We start from the raw sequence: 22424 nt of genomic DNA on the forward strand, positions 1-22424 counted from the left end.
GCGTAGTCCGCGCCTGCGCCGGCCGGAAACGGGACCACCCTCCCGGGATGCGCGGCGCGGGGGCGGGCTCGGCCAGGCGCGGGGCGGGCCCCGGCGCGCCCACTCCGCCGCTCCCCCGCGGCCCGCGCTCGGGGCCCCGCCTCCTGTCGCGCGCAGCCGAGCCGCCACGGCCGACGGTGGCTGCCTCCGCCTGTGGCCGCCGGAAGCTGGGCCGGCCGCGGGGCGGCCGCGCGGCTGAGTGCTAGGATGGCGCGCCAGGTAAGGCGAGCCGGGGCGGGCGCGCGGGCCGGTGGACGCGGCGGCGGGTCTGCTGTGCGCAGCGCGGCGCGGGGCGGCAGGGCGGCGGGGCGGGGAAGAGCCGGGACCCAGCCAGGCCAGCCCGGTGCAGAGGACTTCGTGCGCTGAAGTCCAGGTCCAACTCCGACCCCTACCCTCTTCCGGGACCCACGGACCCGAGTCCCGGCCTCCTGGGGAAACTCGTTCTTTGGACTTAAGCATCGCCCTCCCTCTCTGCGTGTTTCCTTTTTGCTACAAGTTATCCTGAGAGTGGTGGGCATGGAGGCCTAGGGGGAACTACTAAATCCTGGCAAGTTCCTGGCTCCAGGGAGTGGGGAGGTGGAAGTGGAGAAATAGAAGATAAAACAGATTCCAAGTTTTATGTCGGTAAGATGCATAGTGGTATATCCAAGAGGTGGAGGGAGCCCGTGGGCACCTTTGAGACCGAGTTTGTGGGCAGTGAAAATGCCAGTGGGGAGTTGCAGGGTTTGTGTGTGGCCAGGTAGAGCAGGTACTGTGCCAGGATCTTGGCATGGCAAGTGCCTAACAAGCATCTTGGGAGAAGGGAGAAGCCAAGAAGCCAGATGGTACAGGCTAGGGCAGTCTCCTTTGTAGCTCTGGCTGACAGGGCAGTCCAAGGACACCCTTGCTCAGATATGCTCACAAACCCCATCTAGGGCCTCCTCGTACAGTAGTTTTCTGTTCTGCAAAGTCAGGGGGTTAGAGCACTGGTTTTTCAGATCTAATGTGCAGGGAAGTATGCATTCTCATGCTATGTGACTTCTTGGAGAAGGTGGCCTGTATTGGCCTTGGGGAATGCAAGGTCACAGTGAGAGACAGAGCCTGTAGTCTTCATGTCCAGTGTGACTCCCAGGAGCCCAGGACCTTGTGAGCACAGTGAGGGCAGTGTGGTACAGGGTCTGATCTGCTATTCTGAGTCACACTGGGAGAATGGGTCTAGACTAGCAAGGACTGTGAGAGGTGGACAAATCCTCAGGACACTGAAGCTGCAGTTTTGCATGGGACTAGTCATGCAGTAGAAGGGATGTTTTAAGAGAGAGCTACAGTAGGCCTGGATCAGCCCCAAAAGCTTTGCTCTGTTGGTTGGGGGAGGAGAGCAAGGTTGAGCACAAAGAGGACAGTGGCTTTCCTTCTCTGAAGATGAGTGTTTGCACACTTACTTGTACACACACACGCGCGTGCTGCTCACTCTTCTTAAACTCAGAACCCTGAGAAGCCTTTGACAGGAGCACTTACCCAGGCCACAGTCAGTTCCCATTCGCACTTTATACCTCCATCACCCAGGAGTCCATCTTGAAGCTGAGGTGGGGGGACCTCTGGAAAGCATTGCTCACAGATGTCTAAAAAAGCCAGATATATATATTTAGCCTGGCGATAAAGAGTTCCTGGGAGGTTAGGAGTAGTGTGTGGAAGAGCCAGAGGTGGCAGGCTGTGCCCTGCAGGTGGATATTAGCAGGCAGATCTGGCTGCAGATCAGTCAGCATTTATTTTAGGCATTTTTCTTATATCAATTGATTTTTGTCTCCATATCATCCCTATGAGGTAGGATGTTGTGATCCCAGTGTTATAGATGAGTTTGTTAAGGCTCAAATGGATTTAGTAGTTTGGCTAAAATCCCATAACTAATCTGAATGTTGTTCATTGCAACCCTAGGTTATGGTTCCCAGGAGAATCAACTTTGAGTTATCAACTCAACTGTGAGTTATCAAACTCACAGAAGACAGATAAATCAGGATGCTGTGATTTAAGGGTTTCTCCCAAATTTCATGTGTTGGAAACTTAATTCCTAAAGTCAAATGCCATTTGAGAGGTGCAAATTTGGGGAGGTGATTGGGTCTGAGGGCTCTGTCCCTGTGAATGAATTACTCTATTCATGGATTAGTGGTTATCAGGGAGCGGCCTTGTATGAAAGAGAGAGGGAGAGAAAGAGAGAGTGCCAGCCCCCTCACCATATTATGCCCTGCATTAGGTTATGATGCAGCAAGAAGCCCTCAGCAGATGCCTTCGAGTATGGAGTTTCCAGCCTCTAGAACTGTAAAAAATAAACGTCTTTTCTTTGCAAATCGCTCAGTCTCAGGTATTCTATTACAGAAACAGAAATGGACTAAGACACAGATTAAGCCAATTGCTTCAGTGAAAAATAGAACTGACAATCAAACTGGAAATAAATGGTGGCCAATTAAGTCTTCGGCCACCTGTCTTGTTTGTTTTGTGCTGCTATACCAGAACACCTGACAGGGCAATTTATAAAGAACAAAGATTTACTTCACCGTTTTGGGAGATCACAAGTCTAAGATCAAGGGACCGGGATCTGGCTCTTGTGGAAGGGGGAAGGGCAAGAGAGAAAGAGCAAGGGGCTGAACCCAGCCTTTTACCAGGAAACAATCCCAAGGTCATTAACCCGCTCCCACAACAGTGGCATCAGTCTGTTCTTGGCCTGATGACGTCATAAAGTTTCCACCTCTCAACACTTGAGCTAGGGGTGGGGTGTCCAACACATGGACTTGGGGGGTCACACTCACACCATAGCACCACCTGCAGTGGAATCTGCACAGAAAGCCTGGTCCTGACACAGAGCTGCTTGGGGAGCATGCAGGTCTGCTCCAGTGCAGAGCTGGAATGGCCGAAATGTCCACTGCCATTCAGGAAGAGCTCTGCAATGCAGGCAGAGCATGCCTGCTGCCTGGTCAAGGCACATGAGACAGTGCCACTCTGTTGGCACGCCCTCTCTTCAGGTAGCATGCATTGCTGTTGACCCGTCTCCACCTATTTTGTGCTCCTCCAGTCCCCCGAAAGGTCCACATGCAACACCTGTACACTCCTGGCACTGTTGAGCGACATGTTGCTGTGCCACTGCTCTGGTTATTCCTTCAGGTGGTTAACTGTTCCCACTTGCTTTAACTTCAGCAGTGAGACAGTTGGACTGCAAATAGGGGCTTCCAGCCTTCTTGACTCTGTGACCCCTCTTTTTAACTTCCCCAGTCCCCACATGGTGGTATTCTCAGTGCATTAGGTTGTAGTTTTTTCACATATTTTAAATTAAATCCATATTACTTTTAAAGGACATGCATGCTGGCCATCACAGCATCTGTACCTTTAAACTTAGTAATCAAGGAATACAGGTAAAATGTTCCTGCTCAGTCCATAGGTGGCATTTGTGTCCATTTGGACCCTAGGCCTATCGTGACAAGTCTGAAGCTCCCAGCAGCCTTCATTAGTTGGATACTGACTTGCTTTGATGACCTTTTGGCCGTGTCCCACTCTGCAATCCCCCATGGTTCCCAAGCCCTGGCTGGGTAGGTCTCTAGGAGGAAGAGGGAGAGCAGAGGCCCAGCAGATGGAGGGGAGGACTGAGGAGTGATGGGCCCAACACAGTGGGGCATGAGGTGGCCAAGCATAATGGAGCCCTGTGCTGGGGTCCCCAGGAGCATCCAGGGCTCAGGAATCCCTAGGAGGACAAGCAGGTCGACAGGCTCACACCTGATTCATTACAATGGGAGGACACAGCAGGCTCAGCAGTAGCAGAGGCACTGGAGTGAGGTCAGTGGAAACGGGCGGATGGTTTCCCAGGGGCCTCCTCCAGATGCACCTGACACCGGATGCACTTCATTCTTCCTGCTTGGCATTGTGACAAGCCGTGCGATAAGTTGTGCATCTAGGCAGTCACTAGAGAGACTGTCTAGCTGGGTTTGTGGATGGTGCCCACAGCACCAGGGGGTGTGACTGCATGATGCTAGCTGTCAGCTGTCAGGGTGACAGGCAGGGGAGTACAGTGAGTGAGTGACAAGGCTGCCAGTTAGTAGCCGTGACGGTTTTTAAAATCACTGAGTAGATGAAACAAGACAGAAGCTGTTTTCTTTGCTTTACAAGTGTCTTCATTTTCTTTATAATTTCTTTCTTACAAATCATAATTCGCCTTCATTTCTGAACCAGAAGGATACTTCTCAGAACTTACATTTTGCTTAATTTATACAAAGTTCATTTTTGCCTTAACTTTAAATTCTTTCCTGTCCATTTTCTGGGTGTCATGGTTGTTTTAAAATCTACTGAATGACAAATTTTAAATAAACTAAGACAGAAGGGTTGCTTTTACCTTAAAAAGCCACAGGGTAGCCGAAGATGAGCGTGGAAGGTGTAGAAATCGGATGAGTACTGGGTGTGTAAGAACTCCATTTCCAGAGCTGTCCAGGGTTCTGGGGTTTCTTCTGGGTACTTCTCTAAGAAGCACAGTGTCTAATAGACTCCCATCCCCAAGGAAGAGAGGGTGAAACAGGCCTGGGGTAGGGAGCATGGCGAGGTGAGGACAGCTGAACTACAGCCTGGAGTGTCACTGGACAGGGGTCCAAGGAGGTCTCTCCAAGGGGACAGTGGGATCTTAACTTAGCCCCAGCAGGTTCTTCACTATGCTGCTAAAAAGAACAGGACTGTCAGAAGCCAGGCACAGGGAGAGGTGTGGACGCCTCTCACCTGAGACTGTGGCTTGCCCAGGGTTGAGCTCTCTGAGTCAGGATTTTCCTGGGAAGAGAAGTGCAGATTCCCAGGCAAGCTTCCTCGAAAATCAAATCCCATGCCAATCATTTGATATATGGGTTCAGAATGATTCTTCTTGGTTAAGAATTCTAGCCATAAATCAGTTGTGAGCTCATCGTGTGAGTCTTTGAATCTAGTGATGTTTAAATTGATGATGTTTTTGTTCTGGTTGACCTGATGCAAACATGCGCTGGAGGTTTTGTTCACCTGACTAAAGAGACAGTTTGACTGGTTCTGCTCGGACACCTGGGCCCCTGTCTAGTAAGGGTCTCTTTGTCTCCTGGAGAGTCTACCTATGCAGAAGGGCTTCGTGGGCATCACCTCATGGAGCTCAGTGCCTGTGTACTGCTGGGTCCCCATGGGGATGCGCTGTTGAACATCAGTCCTCAAAGGGCAAGCGGGACCTGGAAAGTGAGGCAGGCTGTGCCTGGCAGAGCTGGGAGCTGGGCTCAGCCTGGCAACAGAGGGTCTGTGGAAGAGCTGTGGCCATAAGATGGGAGTCTGAAGTCAGAGGGGTCACAGGCTACTAGAGTGGCCTAGGGAGGGGGTCAAACTTTGTTTGATTCCTGAGTGTTGTAGCATCCCTGCTAAAAAAAAAAAAAAAAAATACTTTTTTTTTCTTAATTATATAGATGTGCATCCCTAACCCTAATAAAAAATCCTGAAATCTAAAATGCTACCAAATCCAAAACTTTTGAGCATCATGCTACATGTGGAGAATCCCACACCTGAGCTCGTGTACCAGGTCACAGTCAAAAGGCAGGCACGTTAATACCTTCAGGCCATGTGTATAAAATACATAGGAAACATAAATTAATTTCAGGTTTAGACTTCGGTCCTGTCCCAAGTCTATCTCATTATGTAGAAGCAATTATTCCCAAACTGGAAATCCAAAAGACTTCTGGTCCCATAGGTTTGAGATAAGGGATCCTCACCCTTGATAACTAATTGGTTTTATCAGTCGACTCTTTTTTATTTTAATCCTCAGCACTAGGATCTCAGGCCTTTACATTCTCAGGGAAGTGTGCTTATTAATTCAGAGAATCTCACAAGGTGAAGTCCAGGCTGGCCAGAGTTCTCATCCCAGGGTTGACTTTTGTGGGGCCTAGGGACTGGGCGACATGAGACTGTTGTAGTTTCCTGGGCTGCTGTGATGGAGCCACAGACCCAGGTCTTAAAGCAACAGAGCTTCATTCCTTCTGAGTCTGGAAGCCTGGACCCAGCTGACTGCCAGTACCGTCTCTAGCCAATTCTTGTTGCTTCTGGTATCAGGTCCCACTCACCCACTGCTCCCCCTCCATCCCTGTGTTCACCCAGAGAATGTACAGGGCACTGAGCTGAGGGGGCAGCTGGGCTGGCCCTGCTGGCAGGACTGCCAACATTCCCCAACCACCCGCAGGTGCCCATCAGCTTCATGGACTTGGCCGTGCGGTTCTCCGAGGAGGAGTGGAGGCTGCTGGAGGAGCGGCAGCGGGAGTTCTACCGAGACGTGATGCGGGAGAACTACGAGACGCTGGTCTCCGTGGGTATGCCTCCACTGGCCTCCCTGGGGTGCAGGTGGCGAGTACCACCTGAGAATGGAAGCGGGGAGGCTGGAGTCCAGGAGGCCCCAGGACTGCAGGACTCCAGGCCCCACCAGGCCTTAGTCTTCTCATCTATGAAAGGAACAGTTTTAGGGACCTCCTGAAAGCTGGGTGCTGGGCCGGGCCTCCCTTCTGTTCCCGCTGGGTACCATTTGGTGAGGTCTGCAGTGACTGCTAGGTTCTGCTGCTCTGTTCTTTGAGTGTGAGTGGCCCCACCAACATGCACAGAGATGCTTGCACAGATGTGTGCGGTGCCTGGGCCACAACTCGATTCTGTGACGGAGAGACCATTCTGTTTCCAGGGTGACTGTCCTTGCTTTTCTCCCCAGGGACAGATGAGCTGCTTCCCCTTTCTGCTTTTCTGTCACCTACGGAGCCTGGAGCAGCTATGGGAGGAGGGAGTCGAGGTGATGAGGGGCAGGAGCCTCCTGTAAAGGGAAGCCCCCAGGGTAAGTCCTATGGGCAGACTCTGGGCTCCCCCTCTTACTCATGGTCCTCAGGTGACACTGTGACCTCAACATGCTTAATTTAGCCCTCCCTACTGCAACCCTCCCTGGCTTTGACCTGTCACTGCTGTGGACTAGGAGCATGTTACATATTGTCCATTCCACCGAGCAGTGCCAGAAGAACCTGGGCTCACCCTGGAGAGCACACCCACCTCAGGCCTGCTCCTGCCCCCAGCGGAACCCTTATCCCTGCCGCCCCTGCACAGCCAGCCTGCGGCTCCTCTGATGGTGGACTTGTTCCACAGGGCCCAGATTGGGCAAGGCCGGGAGTTTAGGGGATTCCAGGAAAGGCAGAGGGCTAGCTGGTGGGGACAGCCCTGCTTGACATTCCCTTAAGAGACAGGTGTAGGAGACCCCTGTGTCCCTGTACACACTGCTCCCACCCGATCCTGGCTGTTCCTTAGGCACATGTCTTGATCTGAGCCCACAGGACATCAGGCTCTCCTGGCTGCTCCTCCTGTAGTCAGGAGGGCTGCCTGAGGGACAGGTGCTGAGCAGACAGGGGCGCGGGGCTCACTGTGGCCCTCCACAGGAAGACAGCCTCGGCACAGCCTGCACCTCACCGCCCTGGTGCAGTTGGTGAAGGGGATCCCAGAGTTCTTGTTCCGGGAAGTCAAGGGCACTGAGGACAGCCCTGAGAGCAGGGGAACCAGCCTGGACGGGGAAAGAGCGAGCCCTGAGGGTAAGTCAGCCAGCCAGCCAGGCCGGTCTCTGTGGCGCTCACAGCTCCTCCACAAGGTGAAGTCCAAGTCCTAGCTGTGTGCCTGGCCTCTGAGCTCCTGGGTGTGGTGAGCGCAGAGTAGCTTGGGCTTCTCACGTTGGCCCCAACCTGTGCCTTGGGCCCTGCGTGGTAGGTGAGCTGTTTATTGATGTCCTGCAGATGAGGGAGGGAGGGAGGCTGAGCCTTCTGAGTGGCCAGTGAGGCCCAGGTCACTTCCCAGTCAGTGCTCTTTCCACCTCCCCAGGCATCTGTCCTCCCCCTGGTCCCTGCTCACACACCTCAGGCCCCACCTCCCCACTCAGCTGGTGACAGATGAGAATGGAGTGAGCAGAGGCTGGAGGAGTGTGGCCTCGTCAGTGCGCGACCAGGGCTGTAATGTGGGGGTCAGCTTAGTGACAGCAGTGCCTAGGTCCCTGGTGTCCTGGCCTAGGTCCCTGGTGTCCTGGCCATTGTTAGTGGAGCATGGCAAGGAAGGACCCCAGTGGTGACAGTGGCAGGAGCACCTTGGCATTAGTGTCTTCTCCCCCTCAACAGTGACCGTGGAAGAGGAGTCTTGCCCTCCCCCAGGTCTGCTCAGCTGCCTTCCGGACAGCCCGGTGAGCCAGCCCAGCCTGGCCACTACACCGACCAGCAGCTCGTCCTCCAGTGGCCCGCCTGGAGATGGGGGGCCCGGAAGGCCCCTCCTCATCAGTGAGTCTAATCCAGCAACGATGGGGACCATCAGCACTTCAAGGTCCTCAACCCTGGAGTCAGGGAGCTTGAACCCACACCCTCTTTGTTTTCTCTGGGACTTAGTCTCCTCTGCTGCTGAGTGGGGGTGAAGGTCCCAGAGAGCAGGGCAGCATAATATGCTTCTGGTCAGGAGATCAAATGGGAGGGGCGCAATGCCTGGTCCCCAGGAGGCCTCTCATCCAACCCTTATTGCTGAGGACCATGTGCATGTACACAGGCAGTTTCTGCCACAGGGCCCAGCAGGTAACTCACCTGTGTGCACCTCTTCTGATTCTCAGACCGTCTCATATCAAAGCCTAACCTCAGAGAAGGCCTAGAATTTCTCTGGGGTCTCATTGTACCTTTAAAAATTCTTGCAAATATCTTTTTATTAGAATATTTTGAAGTAATATGGAATAAGATTGGCATTCCCAGGGCTGGGGTTGAGGCTCAGTAGTAAAGCATTCGCCTAGCATGTGCAGGGTCCTGGGTTTGATCCTCAGCACCACATAAAAATAAATAAAATAAAAGAAAGAAAGAATGAAAATAAAGGTATGGTGTCCAACTACAACTAAAAAATAAATATTAAAAAAAAAAAAAAGATTGGCATTCCCCAAAACACAGCCTGCTTAGCCTCTGATTTCAGGTGTCATCCACCCACATGCCCCGACATTCCATGTGCCCTGATTTGAAAAGCACAAGCGTGAGATCGGGGTCGGTGTGTTGAAGCTGCAGACATTACTTGCTGAGCCGTGTTCAGCGGCTGAGGTCTGGAGGAAGTGTCCAGGCGCGTTCAGAGTGAACCGTCCTGGTGTTTACAGTTGAACAGGTCCTCCAAAGCTTCTGGGACTTGACTGCCCCCAGGGAGTTGAGGAACTAGAGGGGTCTCTCCTCGTGGTGACTGGATCTGGGTGATCCCAAAGTGGAGCCCAGGCTAGAAAGGCCTTCCTTGTCTTCTGCAACAGAAACTGTGGACAGACCATGGCCAACAGGAAGGGGAGGCCCAGGAACGCCTGCTGAGGAGCTGAGCCCTCCCAGCTGCAGCTCTGGCCAGAGGAAGAGCCACCAAACCCAGGAGAGAGGGACCCCAGGGACTGGTGAGAATCTGGCTCTCCTGGGGATGAGATCAGGCCTGCCCTGGAGCTGAGTGGGCTACAGTTGAATAGTCAGTTTAGTCTTGTAGCAGCCTCAGTGGGCAGGCCTCGTCTGTTCACATGGGTGATTCTCAGCTGCCCAGAGATCTCGTGACTGTAGAAGGTCTTATGTTGCCCTGTCAGGACTACAGTGACCTCAGTGACCTTGTCTGTGTGCAGGAATCTCTCCTGGGAATAGCCCCTTGCAAGGCCTCATCAACTGCCTGAAAGAAATCCTTGTGCCTGGGCCCCAGAATGCTGAGGCAGCACCAAACTTACTACCTGCTGTCCCTCTCCTGGGTGCATCAAGGTTGACCACGGTGAAGCCAGGGCCAGCAAGCCCACCCTGGCCAGGTGAGTCCTTGGGCATCTGATGCCCTCAGGCCAAGGGCTCCAAAGTGCCTGGAAAGCCATTCTGTAGCTATTTCTCTGTTCCACACTGTCACCCTTGAGGATCATTACTAACCTGGCTGCTCCTGTATTCCCAATGTCATGTGACTGAAGCCAGGTGTGTGTGTGTGTGTGTGTGTGTGTGTGTGTGTGTGTGTGTGTGGTGCTGGGGATTAGAACCCAAGACCTTGTGCACGAAAGGCAAGCATTCTACCAACTGAGCCATGTCCCCAGCCCCAGGTAACTCTTAAAGAAGCATTAGGATAGAAAAAGAAAACTCAGAAGCACGCATGCTGCCCTGGTTGCTCTTTGTTCTTCACTTTTCCTAACCTGGGCCTCAGGAGAAGAGCCACAGCGCTCAAGTGTTACTTCCTGTTGACACTCGGTGAGGTGCTCAGAGTGGCCCCGATCTGGACAGCCAGGGGGGCCCCGATCTGGACAGCCAGGGGGGCAGGAGCTCCGGGCTGCAGTGACACTTTATTATGTTTTTTATTTTTTCTCTTTAAATACTGCCTGCATGTTATTTTATTTTTTTGTTAAGTTTTCTTTTTCTTTTTTAATTTTTTGGTTCTTTTTAGTTATACATGACAATAGAATCTGTTTTAAAGGCTGCTGCAGCTTTGGTCCTTGGTTCACTCCACGGGGTCCGGGCGGGGTTAACTCCAGCAGTGTGCCTCTTACACGCACTGTGTGTGTCACAGCCCCTTCAAAGTCGGCTGCACCTGGGACCAGGGCACTGTCCAGTGCCCCGCCTCCTTCACTCTGCCTCTGAGTGCCTCTCCGTTCTCACCCGTCCTGTTCTGGGAGGGATGGTTGATAGGCATTTGTAAATTGGGCACCAAAATGACAGTGACTTAAACAAGACTAAATGAGGCATGGGAAGACCTGATCACGTCTGCAGATTTCTGGCCCTGCATCCTCACTGCACACTGGATGGTTCCTGTCTGGTGCGAGGACTGGACTCTGGGCTCTGGTGGACATGTGTGCCTTTTTCCTTAGTGAAGACTGAGTCACCTTCGGGGGATCCTCCTCTCCAGGGTCTGCTGAACTGTCTGAAGGAGATCCCAGAGGCCCAGGACAGGTGTCCCAACCCCTCAGGAGCAGGGGACCTGCTGCTACAAGAGGATCCAGGGACCTTGAATAAGAATTCTGAAGGTAAAGGCCACCTGCTGAGCTGGGTAGGGAAGGGGCTGCCACAAGCAGGGCAGTGGGTAACCTTCTGCAACAAAGCACACAGGCCTCAGGCAGAGGGCCTGATACTGAGCACCATCACTCTGCAAATGGAGCAAGGCACAGAGGAGGTGCCTAATCAGTTCTTGATCATTTCCCAGACTGGCTTTCATAGAACGAAGTAAACGTTTGGAAGGAAGGAAGGGATGGTGGGGCGGAAAGCCAAAACATAGAAGCTGGAGTTGTAGCCCAGTAGACTCTCAAGCCATAATTGTGATTTGGGGTTCCTGGCAATAGGTGGTATGACTGGGATTTGGGCTGGCCTCAGATTGTCTGGTCTGGTAGTAGGACTGGGGCTTGGGGTACCCATCAGGTGTGTTTAGACTGGGTGGTTTGTCTGGCCAAGGAGAAAGATCTGATTTGGTGCTAACTGGGCAGAGCTGACTTAATCCTTCTTTAGAAAACTTTAGAGCAACCAAAAGGGACTTTGATGGAAGTAGGAATGTGACTTGGGTCTGTGCTGGTGATTGAGAAGTGACTGTACCCAGGCACAGTGACTGCTGTGGATGCAGAGGGGCCGTAGAAGCCCCACCTCACCTCACAAAACCTGGGGTGAGTCCAGTCCTGAAACCTGGGCTGACTGGTGACCTGCTTCACACAGGGTCCAGACACCTCCAGACCCCTCCTTCCTGCCCTGGTACTGAAGCTGGCAGCTCATTCACTGTGGTCAAGGTAGAGGACAGCTGGTCCCAGAGCCACTTGGAGCCTGTATCCTGCCAGCTTGGTAGGCAGGGCCATGGCCTCTCTGCTACCAGAGACACCAAAGGGATCAGAACACACTGCTGGGGCCCCACAGCTCAAGGTAAGGCCTGGGATTGTCTTACCTTGTCTCCGTGGGACTGGGCTCAGAGAAGCTTCCAAAGCCCAGGAAACCTGCATGTCCCTCGGGCAGGGAACTTGTCCCTGGGCTTCCTTCCAAACAGTGACCTCAGTCCATGTCCTCAACCCAGGCCTTGCCCCGGCAGCCCTCTGGCTCAGTAAGGACCTTCATTGTGCCCTGAGGTCCTGCCTGAGGAAGATGGCCCCTGCAGGCAGGTGGTTTTCCCTATCTCTGTCCTCAAGGCCAGGGACACCTTCATTCCCTCCAGAGAAGCAGAGAGAGGATCGAAGTACCCTCCAGGAGGGTCTGCTGCCGGGCAGGTCCCAGAGTCTGGTGTAAGACTCATCAGCCCTGTAAGAGGCAGGCCAGGGGCAGCCAGCCAGGGACCAAGCCAGGGCCCGACAGGCAGGGCAAGGACCTGTGAGAGACGATGACAGTGTTCTCTCCTTTCCCAGCCAGCAGGGCCTCAAGCTCACCACTGGCAGCTCTGGAGGCCTGTCTGAAAGGCATTCCCCCAGGTGGGTCATCACCACTCCGGACACTGGCCACCTCTGTGTCCCAGCGGTCAGAGCTGCAGTCTCAAGGATCACACAGTGAAGGTAGACTGTGTAGTGGGCCTGGGTTAGCCTGTCACCATGCACACGGTGGAGAGAGACACCGAGGCCACTGTTAGCTTGTCCTCTCCAGCTTCCTGAAGCATGTGCCTTCTTCCCACTGCCCTCTTTCGGGCCTGGCCCCAGGCAGCTCTCCAGCTTGGGTAGCAGCAGTTACAAGTCTTCTTGCCCTCTTCTTGGAGAACTTTTTTTTAGTTTTAGGAGGTGAAATGTGGGGTTTTGGGATTTGCATCTGTGCCTTGGGAAACCCTGGAGAGACACACCTCAAGGCAGGGTCTCCTGGTGCCATCTACTCCATGGCCCAGGGGCCTCTTCTCCAGCAGGCTCTGCTGTGACCTGAAAAATGCTGTTTCCCGCAGAGGCCACCAAGGAGCCACCTCTGCCTCTGGGCCTGCAGGGCTATGTGAGAGAGACTCTGGCTCAGCCCTCAGGCCCCCGAGGCACCCCCACCAGCTTTTCCTCAGCCTGCAGCACCGATGGGGACCTGGAATTTGGGAGTCCTGGGGGGAGCCAGGGACAGCGGCCTGGAAAAGGTGAGCTACCAACCCTCTGGGACAAGATGTCATTCAAGGCCCCTGTCCATCAAAGTCTCTGGCCCAGCCAGGTCATCAGCCCCGTGCCAGGGCAGAGATGGGGACATTGAGGCAGGAATGGACTTGTCTTGGACAGGGTGGGAGCAGGGGTCCATTTTAGTGACTTGGTCCGGAAATACAGGTAGTATATTCAATTTTCCTATTGAGTTAAACTCTTCATTGTCCCAGCCACAAAGATATGCGAGGCTGGCCTCCAGCTTAGGGGAAAGTATAGTGTGCTTTGAATAAACCAGCTTCAGAGGTGTGCTTGGGGACCTGTGCCTCCCTGGGTCTCTCTGGGAGACTCATTCCTGGGGACTTGGGGACATTGGGGTCTTCCAGTGCTTCTGAGCATCCCTTTAGCCTCTTCCCCACCTGAATAATCCAAGTACTCTTGGCCTGGCCGTGTCCCATGGGTGCACACTGGGTACCTACTTGTATCTGTGTCCTGGCTCCATCTCTAGTTAATAGAAAGGCCTAGAACTACAGCCTGGACTCTGGCTGGGCCATGCAGGCCTTCTTCTCAGTGCCTGAGTCCCCTGGAGGAACCCCTTGGGTGTGGGGCTTTTTGCCTGAAACGCAGCTGACTTGGCTTAATTTTCAGTTACTAATGAGTAATAAAATCAAATGTTTTTGTTCAAAAGCTACATAAAGTTATATGGGAAAAGTAAGGTCTCTCTCTTTCCCCGCCCCACAGTCCCCATTGCGCCTCCCACAACCACCACTGAATCTGACCACCCTCCAGAGACACCTGCCATGACCAGCTTCTGTCTCCTCATGTGGACAGTGGCATTCCAGGAAGGTCCCCACCTTGCCTTTCATCTGAACACCTGCCATTGGCATGTTTCTGAATTCTGTCCAGCTAACCCTTGGCCACCAAAACCACTTCATCTTGTGTCAGGGCAGAGTGTCCTGGGGTGCACTTCTTTTTCATGTGCCCTCTGCAGGTAGACATGGGTTACTTAGACATGGGTTCTAAGTAACCCAAATGGAGGGGCCTTCACGCTGCCCTTCAGGAGCTTCTGGCGCAGCCCCCAGAACCAGCAAACACCCTGTGGTAGCTCATACTCTGCCCTCCACATGCATGTGGCTTTGGTTCTAAACTTCTCCTGGGCCCAGAATTATCAGCACATGTCCCTCAGGGAGGAATGTGGACAGTGCTGTCTGCTTGCCTGGAAAGGGGTCTTCCCTCTAGAATTCCAGCTCAGCTCCTTCCCGTTGCTGGCACAACTCCATCACTAGGATACAATTTTTACAATGTATTTGTTTTTTCAAGTGGCCTGTGGCCTGTCATATGCAGAGGACAGGAAGCCTGCAGGGTTGCCTTCCTTTGAGTAATAAAGGAAGCCTTACTCACAGTCCTTAGGGCCACCTGGTGTGTTGCCATCCCTCACCATGGTGGCAACTGGGTGCACTGAGGGAGCCTAGACCCATACCTATGGCCAGGCTCCCCATTATTTCCTTCCTCACCCTGGGTAGGCTTCTGTGAAGGTGGCCAAGGAGACAGGTCAGGCTTCTTACTTATAAGGCAGTCTGGACAGGGCCACCCCAAACCAGGGCTGATAGATATTTGGGGCCAGGTCTCCATCCAGGGCCCTGAACTACCTCAACACGTCCAAAGCTCTGTGCCTCTTCTGAGGGCCCCTAGCCCTGGATGCTGCAGAAGAGGCAAGGCTCCAGTCACCCAAGAGGGCCAATGTTGGATCTTCACAGGATGCCTGCCAGGAAGCTCCCCACTCCAGGGGCTGGAGAACTGTCTCAAAGAGCTGCCGGTACCCAGGCAGCAGCCTGCCCGGGCTTGCTTCTCAGCAGCAGACAGGGAGCCCAGGAGAGTGGAACCTAAGAATTGGATGGCATACAAGGAAGGTAACTCCGTGGTGGCCCTGGTACCTGGGAGTGGGGCTGGACAGCTTCTGTACCATTGGCCTGGGCATGGCTGCCCCCAACTGTCTTGGGCCAGATCCACTTGAGCCAAGAAGATACTCCGGAAACAGCCAGGACAGAGGCTTGTTCTGAGGCCAGAAAGCCAGGTGGTCTGTTGAGCACACATACAGTCTCACTATTGAATGAGTGTGGGCAGAGTCCAGGACACGGACACCCTGGCCATTATCCACTGCTGCACCACACAGGCCTGAGCAGGAACCCTGTCCACTGAGCATCTTCATCCTGGCAAGCGAGCCCCACGTGGCATCTGAGGGCTCCCAGGAGTCCTTAGAGCTGGGTCCCTGAATAAAGAATGGAGGATCTGAACAGGCTCTAGTGGGCACCACTTCCCCACCCCATCTGAGACAGGCAGAGTGGGTGATTCCTTAAATTTGTGTGCCTGAAAACCCCTGTGGGCGGAATTCTCTGTCTATGCTTCTGTGGTAGCACAAGGCCCCACAGGGCTCACAGCCATTTTGGCTTCTCATTAAAACAGGACTGAGGGGTGAGGCCTCTGAGTCATCCTGCCTCAGACAGGGTGGAGAAGTGCCTGCCGGGAGCCTGCATCTGACCAGCCCACAGGCCTTCACCTCCAGCTGCATCCGCACCTGCCACCAAGGGTTCAAAGAACAGGGGACCATCAGGCCGGAGCCGTGGAAATGGCTGCAAGATGGTGAGCTGCCTCCAGTGTTACTGGCATGTTTTTCCTCCTGCCTTCTCTCTCATCCCTTCCCCAGAAGATAGAAGCAAGAGCCAAGCAGAAACTGGAATTGGTGAAAGAAAAAGATAAAGTGACCCAGTGCTGAGATCAGGGTGGGAAGACCATTGTTCTGTGCAGCCATTGGTTTCTCCAGTGGAGACTCTGGGGGGCAAGAGCCCCCTTCCACCTGCTATGTCCAGATAGATCCTTCTGGCAGCTTGCTGCAGGTCTGCAGGGGCAGGAGGATGGCTCAGCAGGTCCTGTGGCTTTTCTTACCCTCCTGCCCTTGCCCAGCTGCTGGGCTCTGTGGTGCAGGGTAGAGGGACGCAGACTGCGAGAGGCTGCAGGACTCGTAGACCCGGGGCTTGGCAAGAACCTGACCACAGTGGCTTCTAGGGACTTGACACTTGTGGAAAGTTCCCCAACTGGCCTTCCAGAGCAGCCAGGGACTTGACCAGGCTTTGATTTCTCCATGTCCCATAGCCAAAGAGAGAGTTGTTCAGACCCCACGTGAGCTGGGACTGAACCATGAGGGACCTGGTCTGTGAACCTGGTCCTCAGGGCAAACTCCTACTGCCATCAGGTGACAGCCAGCTGGCTCTCTTGTCGTCTGCATAGGGGCAGCCCCCAGGCCCTCCCCACTGCACTGTCTAGAGACCTCTCTGAGGGGGATCTTGCCTGTGAGGCCCTTGCGCTTCGCCTGCTTGGTGGGCCCGGGCCCTGGCCCTGGCCCCGGCCCCAGCCCCAGCCCTGGCGCCAGCTCAAGCCTCAGCAGCTCTGATGAAGATGCGCGGATGGAACCCGAGCCCTGGCGGCCACCCCTTCAGGGTGAGTCTGCTGGGGCACAGGGTGGGGTGACCATGAGCTGCTCTCCAGGATACTGGTCAGTGCTCTGATGCCAGCTTTGTTTGTGACAGAGATAGAGCACCTTCGCAGCTGCAAGCATCCAGTTCCTCTGTCCCCTGGACCTGGTAGGTCCCCCGGAGGCAACAGTGGCAGCAGCCCTCGTGACGGGCATGAAAGAAGAGAGCTTGAGGACCGCAGTGGCCTTGGTGCAGGTGAGCCTGAGTCCCCGCATGCATCCACATGTCCCCACAGGGCCGGGGTCCAGACTGAGTTCTCCAAGCTCCCTTGTTACTCTGCCTGGGGACAGAAAGTCCTCTATGTTTGAGCCTGTAAGGGAAGCTGAGGCGGAAGAAGATGGGGACCTTGAGCAGGGTACCCAGAGCAGGGCTTGCACATGACTGGAGGCAGGATTCTTGGCAAGCCACTCGATGACACATACTTAATACTATATGTGCACAATAGGTGTGAGTGTGTGTATAAAATGATAACATTGTCGTCATGTAACTTTTTGAAATCTTGGCAGTCAACAAAAAAAACATCAAAAGCAAAAATTCTTGGAGGTTGTCCTGTCAAGAAAGTTAGAAATGCCACCTGCTGTCCCCAGCCACCACTCTACCATCCAGGTTTGTGACCCAGTGTTTGCTCCCAGCAGGAAAAGCAGAAGGGACAGGAGGCAAGTCCCGGTCACCCAGGAGAGAAGAGGCTGCAGAGAGTGCCTGCCTACCCATCCCTCTCAGCAGTGCCGCAGGAGGAGGAGGTAGGGTCAGGGAGTTAGTCAGGGGCCGGAGCTGCTCCGTCCACAGGCCTCGGCCTCTGCCTTACGCCCCTGCACACCACATTCCTCATTGCTCCATGGCCCTGAAAAGATGTCAGAATGACTTCTTGTGGTCCAGGGGATGCCCCCAGCATATCCTTGGGGTATCTTGCTGGGGGCAGGACCTTCCTAATGGATCCCTGAGCATAAGGCGGGAGCTGCAGAGGACACTGAGACACTCCAGCACAGCCCTCCTGCTGGGAACAGGGCAGGGGCTGCACACCAGGGCCTTCACTCATGTGCCCATTTCACCAGAGCCAGGGTTCCTGGTGGGCTCAGTGTCCAACTTGCATCTCATTTAATCCTTGTTTAAAAGTGGAAAGCTCGATTTTTTTTTTTTCCACATTTTAACATCCTCATGTCAGAGTGGCTCTGGTAAAATTACATGTGTCCCTGTCCCAAGTGCCCTGTGCTCTTTCCACAGAGGCAGCAGGGCATCCCTGGTCTGCCCCTCAGCTGGAAGAAAGGCCCGGGTCCAGGGGAGGTGAAGAACCCAGAAGCCTAGAGCCTAGATGTGGAAGGCACAGTGTTGCAGGTGAGCTTGGTGGCTTCCCTGTCCCCTCTGCACTGGCCAGGACCCCAGCCTCCAGTTCCAAGAAGAAAACACCCTCCCAAGTTTGTTGTGCAGGTTGTGGGCAGGGAAAGTCTGACCTATAAGCCACTCCTGGTGCCCATTTCGCTTCAGTGTCTCGTTACAGGAACTCGGGGGGTTTCCCAAGACCTCGTGCAGTGAAGAAATTGTCCTGAATCAAAATTTGGGGTTTGAGGGGACTTCAGAGAATAGGTGAGGAAACAGTGACCAGCACTGTTGAGTGACCTGGCCAGGGTCATCCCAAAATCTTTGGTTCCAAGTCACACTTCTGAGGAGCCACAGTGAGACAGGCAGGAGGTCAAGTCACCTGTGCCCTGGGTCACGTTGGGGCAGCCTAATACCAGGGACTTGGGAGTGTGGCCTGGAGTGGGGGTGCACTCTGGGGTGGCCCCTGCCCTCCCTCAGGGCAGGGCCACGTTCTTGCTTCAACTAAAGAACTAGACCAGACAGGACTTGGGGCCTTGGGGCCTTGGACCACTCAAGCCATCACTCTGCTCCACCTGCAGTTCTGGGGGTGCTGACAAGAGAAGGGCAGAGCCTTGGCTGGGGCGCAGGAACAGGGGTAGCAGTTCCCTCCACCCAGTCGACCAAGTGCCTTAAGAAATGGCAGGGTCTGGCCTAGGGCTGCCTGCAAGGCTCACCTTGGGAGAGCCCAGCTCCAGGGGAATTGGGGGTAAAGGATTAGATGAGTTTTCTTTTGTGGAGGGATACTAGGGGATTAAGCTCAGGGGTGCTTTACCACTGAGCAACACCCTCAGGCCTTTTTTATATTCTATTTAGAGACAAGGTTAGCCTTGCTAAGTTGCTGAGGTTGGCTTTGAACCTGAGATCCCCTGTCTCAGCCTCCTGAGCTGCTGGGGATTATAGGTGTACACACTGCACCTGCTAGATTATTTTTTAAAATAATTTAAGACATCAAAATCTCTCAATCTATAACTTTTGAGTGAGGGGAAGAAAGACAGGAGGGGCGTTTGTCTCCAAGGGCACTGGGTATTGAGTGACCCCATTGGAAATATCCTAATGGTTCTCAGCTGGACTCCTGGCCCATCTCCTGGGTGCTCACCCTCAACCCTAGCCTTGTGCCATTGGGGCCTTCTCTGGGCCCTTCTCACTGACCCCCCAGGGCAGGGGTAGGTGGAACATTTGGCTCTAGTGGTGGAACCCACCAATTTTTTTTTCCCAGAAGTTGAAAGACCACTGTCCTGAGAAAGCTGGTCACCATGGAACCCGTGTCTGGCTGGTCCTACCCATCAGGGTGGGAAATGGCAGAGGATGGCAATTTGGCTGTAATGAGGCGTAGTACCCGTGTTCTCCAGCCCGAGGCAACTTCCTTCACTCTAGAAGCCAGGCTTAGAGCAGGCAGGACACTGAACACTAGTGCAAGGGAACTGGGGGGCGAAAGCTCCTTACAGCACAGAAACTCTAACCTTGTCCTCCCTCTGGTTTTAGCCAGGACCCAAAGGAGGCAGCTCCCCAGGGACCCACCTGAGCCACCCAGCAAGTGTCCCCCTCCGGCAGCTGACTCACCGTTGTGGCCAGCTGCCTCCCCGCAGCCGCCATGCCCCTGCGGGAGGCCCCTGCAACAGGAGCTGCACAGTCTTGGTGCTGCGCTCACAGAGAAGCTGGACCAGCTGGCCACAGCCCTGGCAGGACTGGCTCAGGAAGTAGCCACAATGAGGACCCAAGTGGATCGGCTGGGGAGGCGCCACCAGGGTCCTGGGCCAAAGCGCCAGGCTTCCTGGCCCTGGTCACTCCCCCGGGGGCCTCGCTGGGCCAATGGACTGGGTCACAGACACATGCCCTACTGGAGGCAAAAGGGCCCTGCCAGACCTAAACCAAAGATCCTGCGGGTCCAAGCAGAAGGCTGCCGGACAGGTGACCCCCTGGGACTCCCCAGAGGGAGGGTCCACCTGGTGCCCCCTGATGCTCCCCCAGCAGAACCTTCCAGACCCAGACCCAGCCCATCCCAGCAGCCCCCCTCCATGGCACCCAACTGCCACACTGTGCTGACTGGGCACCCCCTTCTTGGACATCCTGGGTGCCAAGGCCCTCTCCCCACTTTTGTGCCTGCTGCCTTACCCCCCTGATGTCTCTTGCAACAAGTGCAGACATGGAGCCGCTGCCTGCAGGGGCAGCACCAGTCAGGGTCCAAACCAGGCAAGGATCTTCGCAGCCTGTGGGAGAGCCCTCCTGGGGACCCTCTGGGGTGGTGAACACAGGAGCCCACGGTGAGGCCCCTCAGCAGCTCAGCTGTCTGAGGACGCAGGGCACCCCGGGTGCCCCTTGCCAGCCCCAGGCTGCCCTCTACCAGGGTGGGCCTTCCTCCCCTGGCTGCTGGCGTCCCCTTGCCAGACGCCCGCCCTTTGCCCTGGTTGTGCCAGCTCAGTGGCGTCTGCTCAGGAGGCTGCTGTGGGGTGCACTCCTCACTATGCCTCTGGTGTCTTGGCTCAGGTTCAGTCAGATGCTGCTCCCTCCTGTCCTCACGAGGACCATCCACACTCAGGTGGTGGTGTGCGCGCACACAGAGCCGTGTATCGTGACCATGAGGCCCTTTCCCTGGCCACCGCCCCTCCTGATCTTGGAGCCCAGCAGAGGGCTGGGCCCTTGCTTTCCCGGAGTAAATGCTGGCACATGTGGTTTTGAGAGAACTCTGCCCTGCGGTCTAAGCTGGATGACCAGTGTGGGTTCTAAAGGACGTTAGCTGCTGAGGAAGGGCCCTTGGCTCCTATAGGAAGGCACTTGGTGGGGGCCCACACTGGGGCATGGTTGGCTGGACTGGGCCCCCAGTACAGTGGGGACAATGCAGCTCAGTGTCCCACATACGCGCACCACTGGAGATGCCAAGGCACCTTACAGTGCTGCTCCCAAGGGGCTAGCCTGAGGCTGCCCAACAAGTGCACAGGCTGGCGTTGCACGCCCGAAGCCTGAGCTCAGGATCCTCAGGGTTGGTTCTTTCTGCTGGCCACGAGGGCAGGTCTGTACCGGACTCTGTGCACAGGCACAGAGAGGTGCCATCTTTGTATCTGCAGTGTCTTGTGCATCTCTGTCTCCAGGTACCTGCTTTGTGTCAGGGTGCCAGCTGTGTTGGGGAGGCCTGCCCACTTCTATAAAGACCCTCTTTTTAAGTAAGGCCTGAGGTCCTGGGCACAGGCTGGGACACCCGCCCATAACACACAAGGGAATGGGGTCAGTCTTGGGTTTGTGTTGGACACCAGTGGCATGACCACTGTCACTAAGCAGGCTCCCGCCCTGCTGGGTGGGACAGACCAGCCTGTGGCCCTGTCATGGACACTGGACAGTGCTCCAGTGCTGCTCACCTCATCTCCAGAGCCAGGGCTCCACCCACATCCTCATTTAATCTGAAGAACGTCCAGGAACTGTGCCGATGCACACAGGGCCCTAGGGACCCTGGGTGCCCCTGCTAAAGCCCAAGGCCACAAGGGACCTCTGTCCACAATGACCACGCAAGCTGCTTTGCCCAGTGTGTCCCTAAGGCGTGGGCCACTGGAGACAGCTGTGACCTGATGCCCCTCCAGGTCCTGTGTGGGGCTCACCCCTCCTTGCTGCTGGCTGCCAGTGGTGTGTCAGCAGAGCAGCCCGGGGCAGAGACCACCACAAAGGGGCATTTAAGGTACTTACAGGACCAGAGCAAGTGCCGAGCTGATGGCGTGGAAGTCAGCATGCGTCAGATTGTGTAGGCAGGATGTTGACTGGAAGAAGTGGCCTCTCCCCAGCTGTGCTGACAGGACGGACGGGAAAGTCCTCAGCTCCTGTTCCAGAGTAGCACTGGGCACCTTTCAGCACCAACAGGCAGGGGTAGGATGCAGACTGGCTGGAGAGGTGTCCCACGTGGGTGGCCTTGCCTGGAGGGAGGGAATTCTGTCATCTGCTGAAACACGCCCTCTCCTTTCTTCTCTCCCTTATAAGCAGGGGCAATGGGAAGGGTCCCACTTTGAGTGGGACATCAAGGTAGGTTTTGTTCCCTGGGCTTTACAGACAGGCAGCACATGAGCCCTATGCCACAGGGGCAAAGGGACAGTTTGGCACATGAAATACTTGCTCAGGGTCGCAGCTGCTGACGGTAGAGCTGGAAAGAGCATTCTCATTGTGCCCAGCACTTGGCCCTTCCTCCTCGGTGCGCCACCTCCTCCTGCCTGAGCCTGCCCCTGACAGGAGAGTCAGGACTGACCCAGGCCAGGTTGTCCAGGGCTCACCAGACTACTGTGGTCAAAGAAGTGTGGACCATGGGATGTGAATGGTCAAATGGTAGGAAGTTCCCTGACAGGCAGCTGTGTTCATCTTGCAGGAAGCAGGTCTCTAGCGTCTTCCACAATTGCTAGCCGAAGAGCCTTCTAGAGTCTGATTTGATGAGAGGCTATATACAATATAAGTATTTGGTGCTGTGTCCAGCTGCTGTGCAGGGGCTCTTTTGGAAAAGAAAT

General features: G+C 54.8%; 1 protein-coding gene across 5 annotated transcripts; it reads left to right on the plus strand.

Annotated features, from left to right (window-relative positions):
- The first annotated feature begins 106 nt into the window (after nt 1-106).
- Nucleotides 107-20630, plus strand: Krabd3 (KRAB domain containing 3). Of its 5 annotated transcripts, none has more exons than XR_013435495.1 (19): nt 107-258; nt 6227-6353; nt 6740-6859; nt 7449-7598; nt 8172-8327; nt 9314-9445; nt 9662-9835; nt 10871-11026; nt 11703-11903; nt 12377-12520; nt 12895-13068; nt 14821-14973; nt 15527-15703; nt 16349-16558; nt 16648-16788; nt 17226-17333; nt 17815-17925; nt 18089-18174; nt 19432-19565. XR_013435495.1 is itself a non-coding variant. In XM_078040781.1 (19 exons), exons 1-19 carry the CDS (start codon nt 247-249, stop codon nt 20520-20522), a joined length of 2961 nt encoding a protein of 986 aa, XP_077896907.1. In that variant the 5' UTR covers nt 107-246; the 3' UTR covers nt 20523-20630. The 5 variants fall into 5 exon arrangements, 4 of the variants coding, with proteins under 4 accessions (XP_077896907.1, XP_077896909.1, XP_077896906.1 ...); XM_078040781.1 differs by lacking the exon at nt 18089-18174 and adding an exon at nt 20434-20630 and having other exon boundaries at nt 19432-19857; XM_078040783.1 differs by having other exon boundaries at nt 18076-18174.
- The last annotated feature ends 1794 nt before the right edge of the window (nt 20631-22424 follow it).

This window comes from Ictidomys tridecemlineatus, chromosome 2 (assembly GCF_052094955.1).
Source record: "Ictidomys tridecemlineatus isolate mIctTri1 chromosome 2, mIctTri1.hap1, whole genome shotgun sequence".
NCBI lineage: Eukaryota > Metazoa > Chordata > Mammalia > Rodentia > Sciuridae > Ictidomys > Ictidomys tridecemlineatus.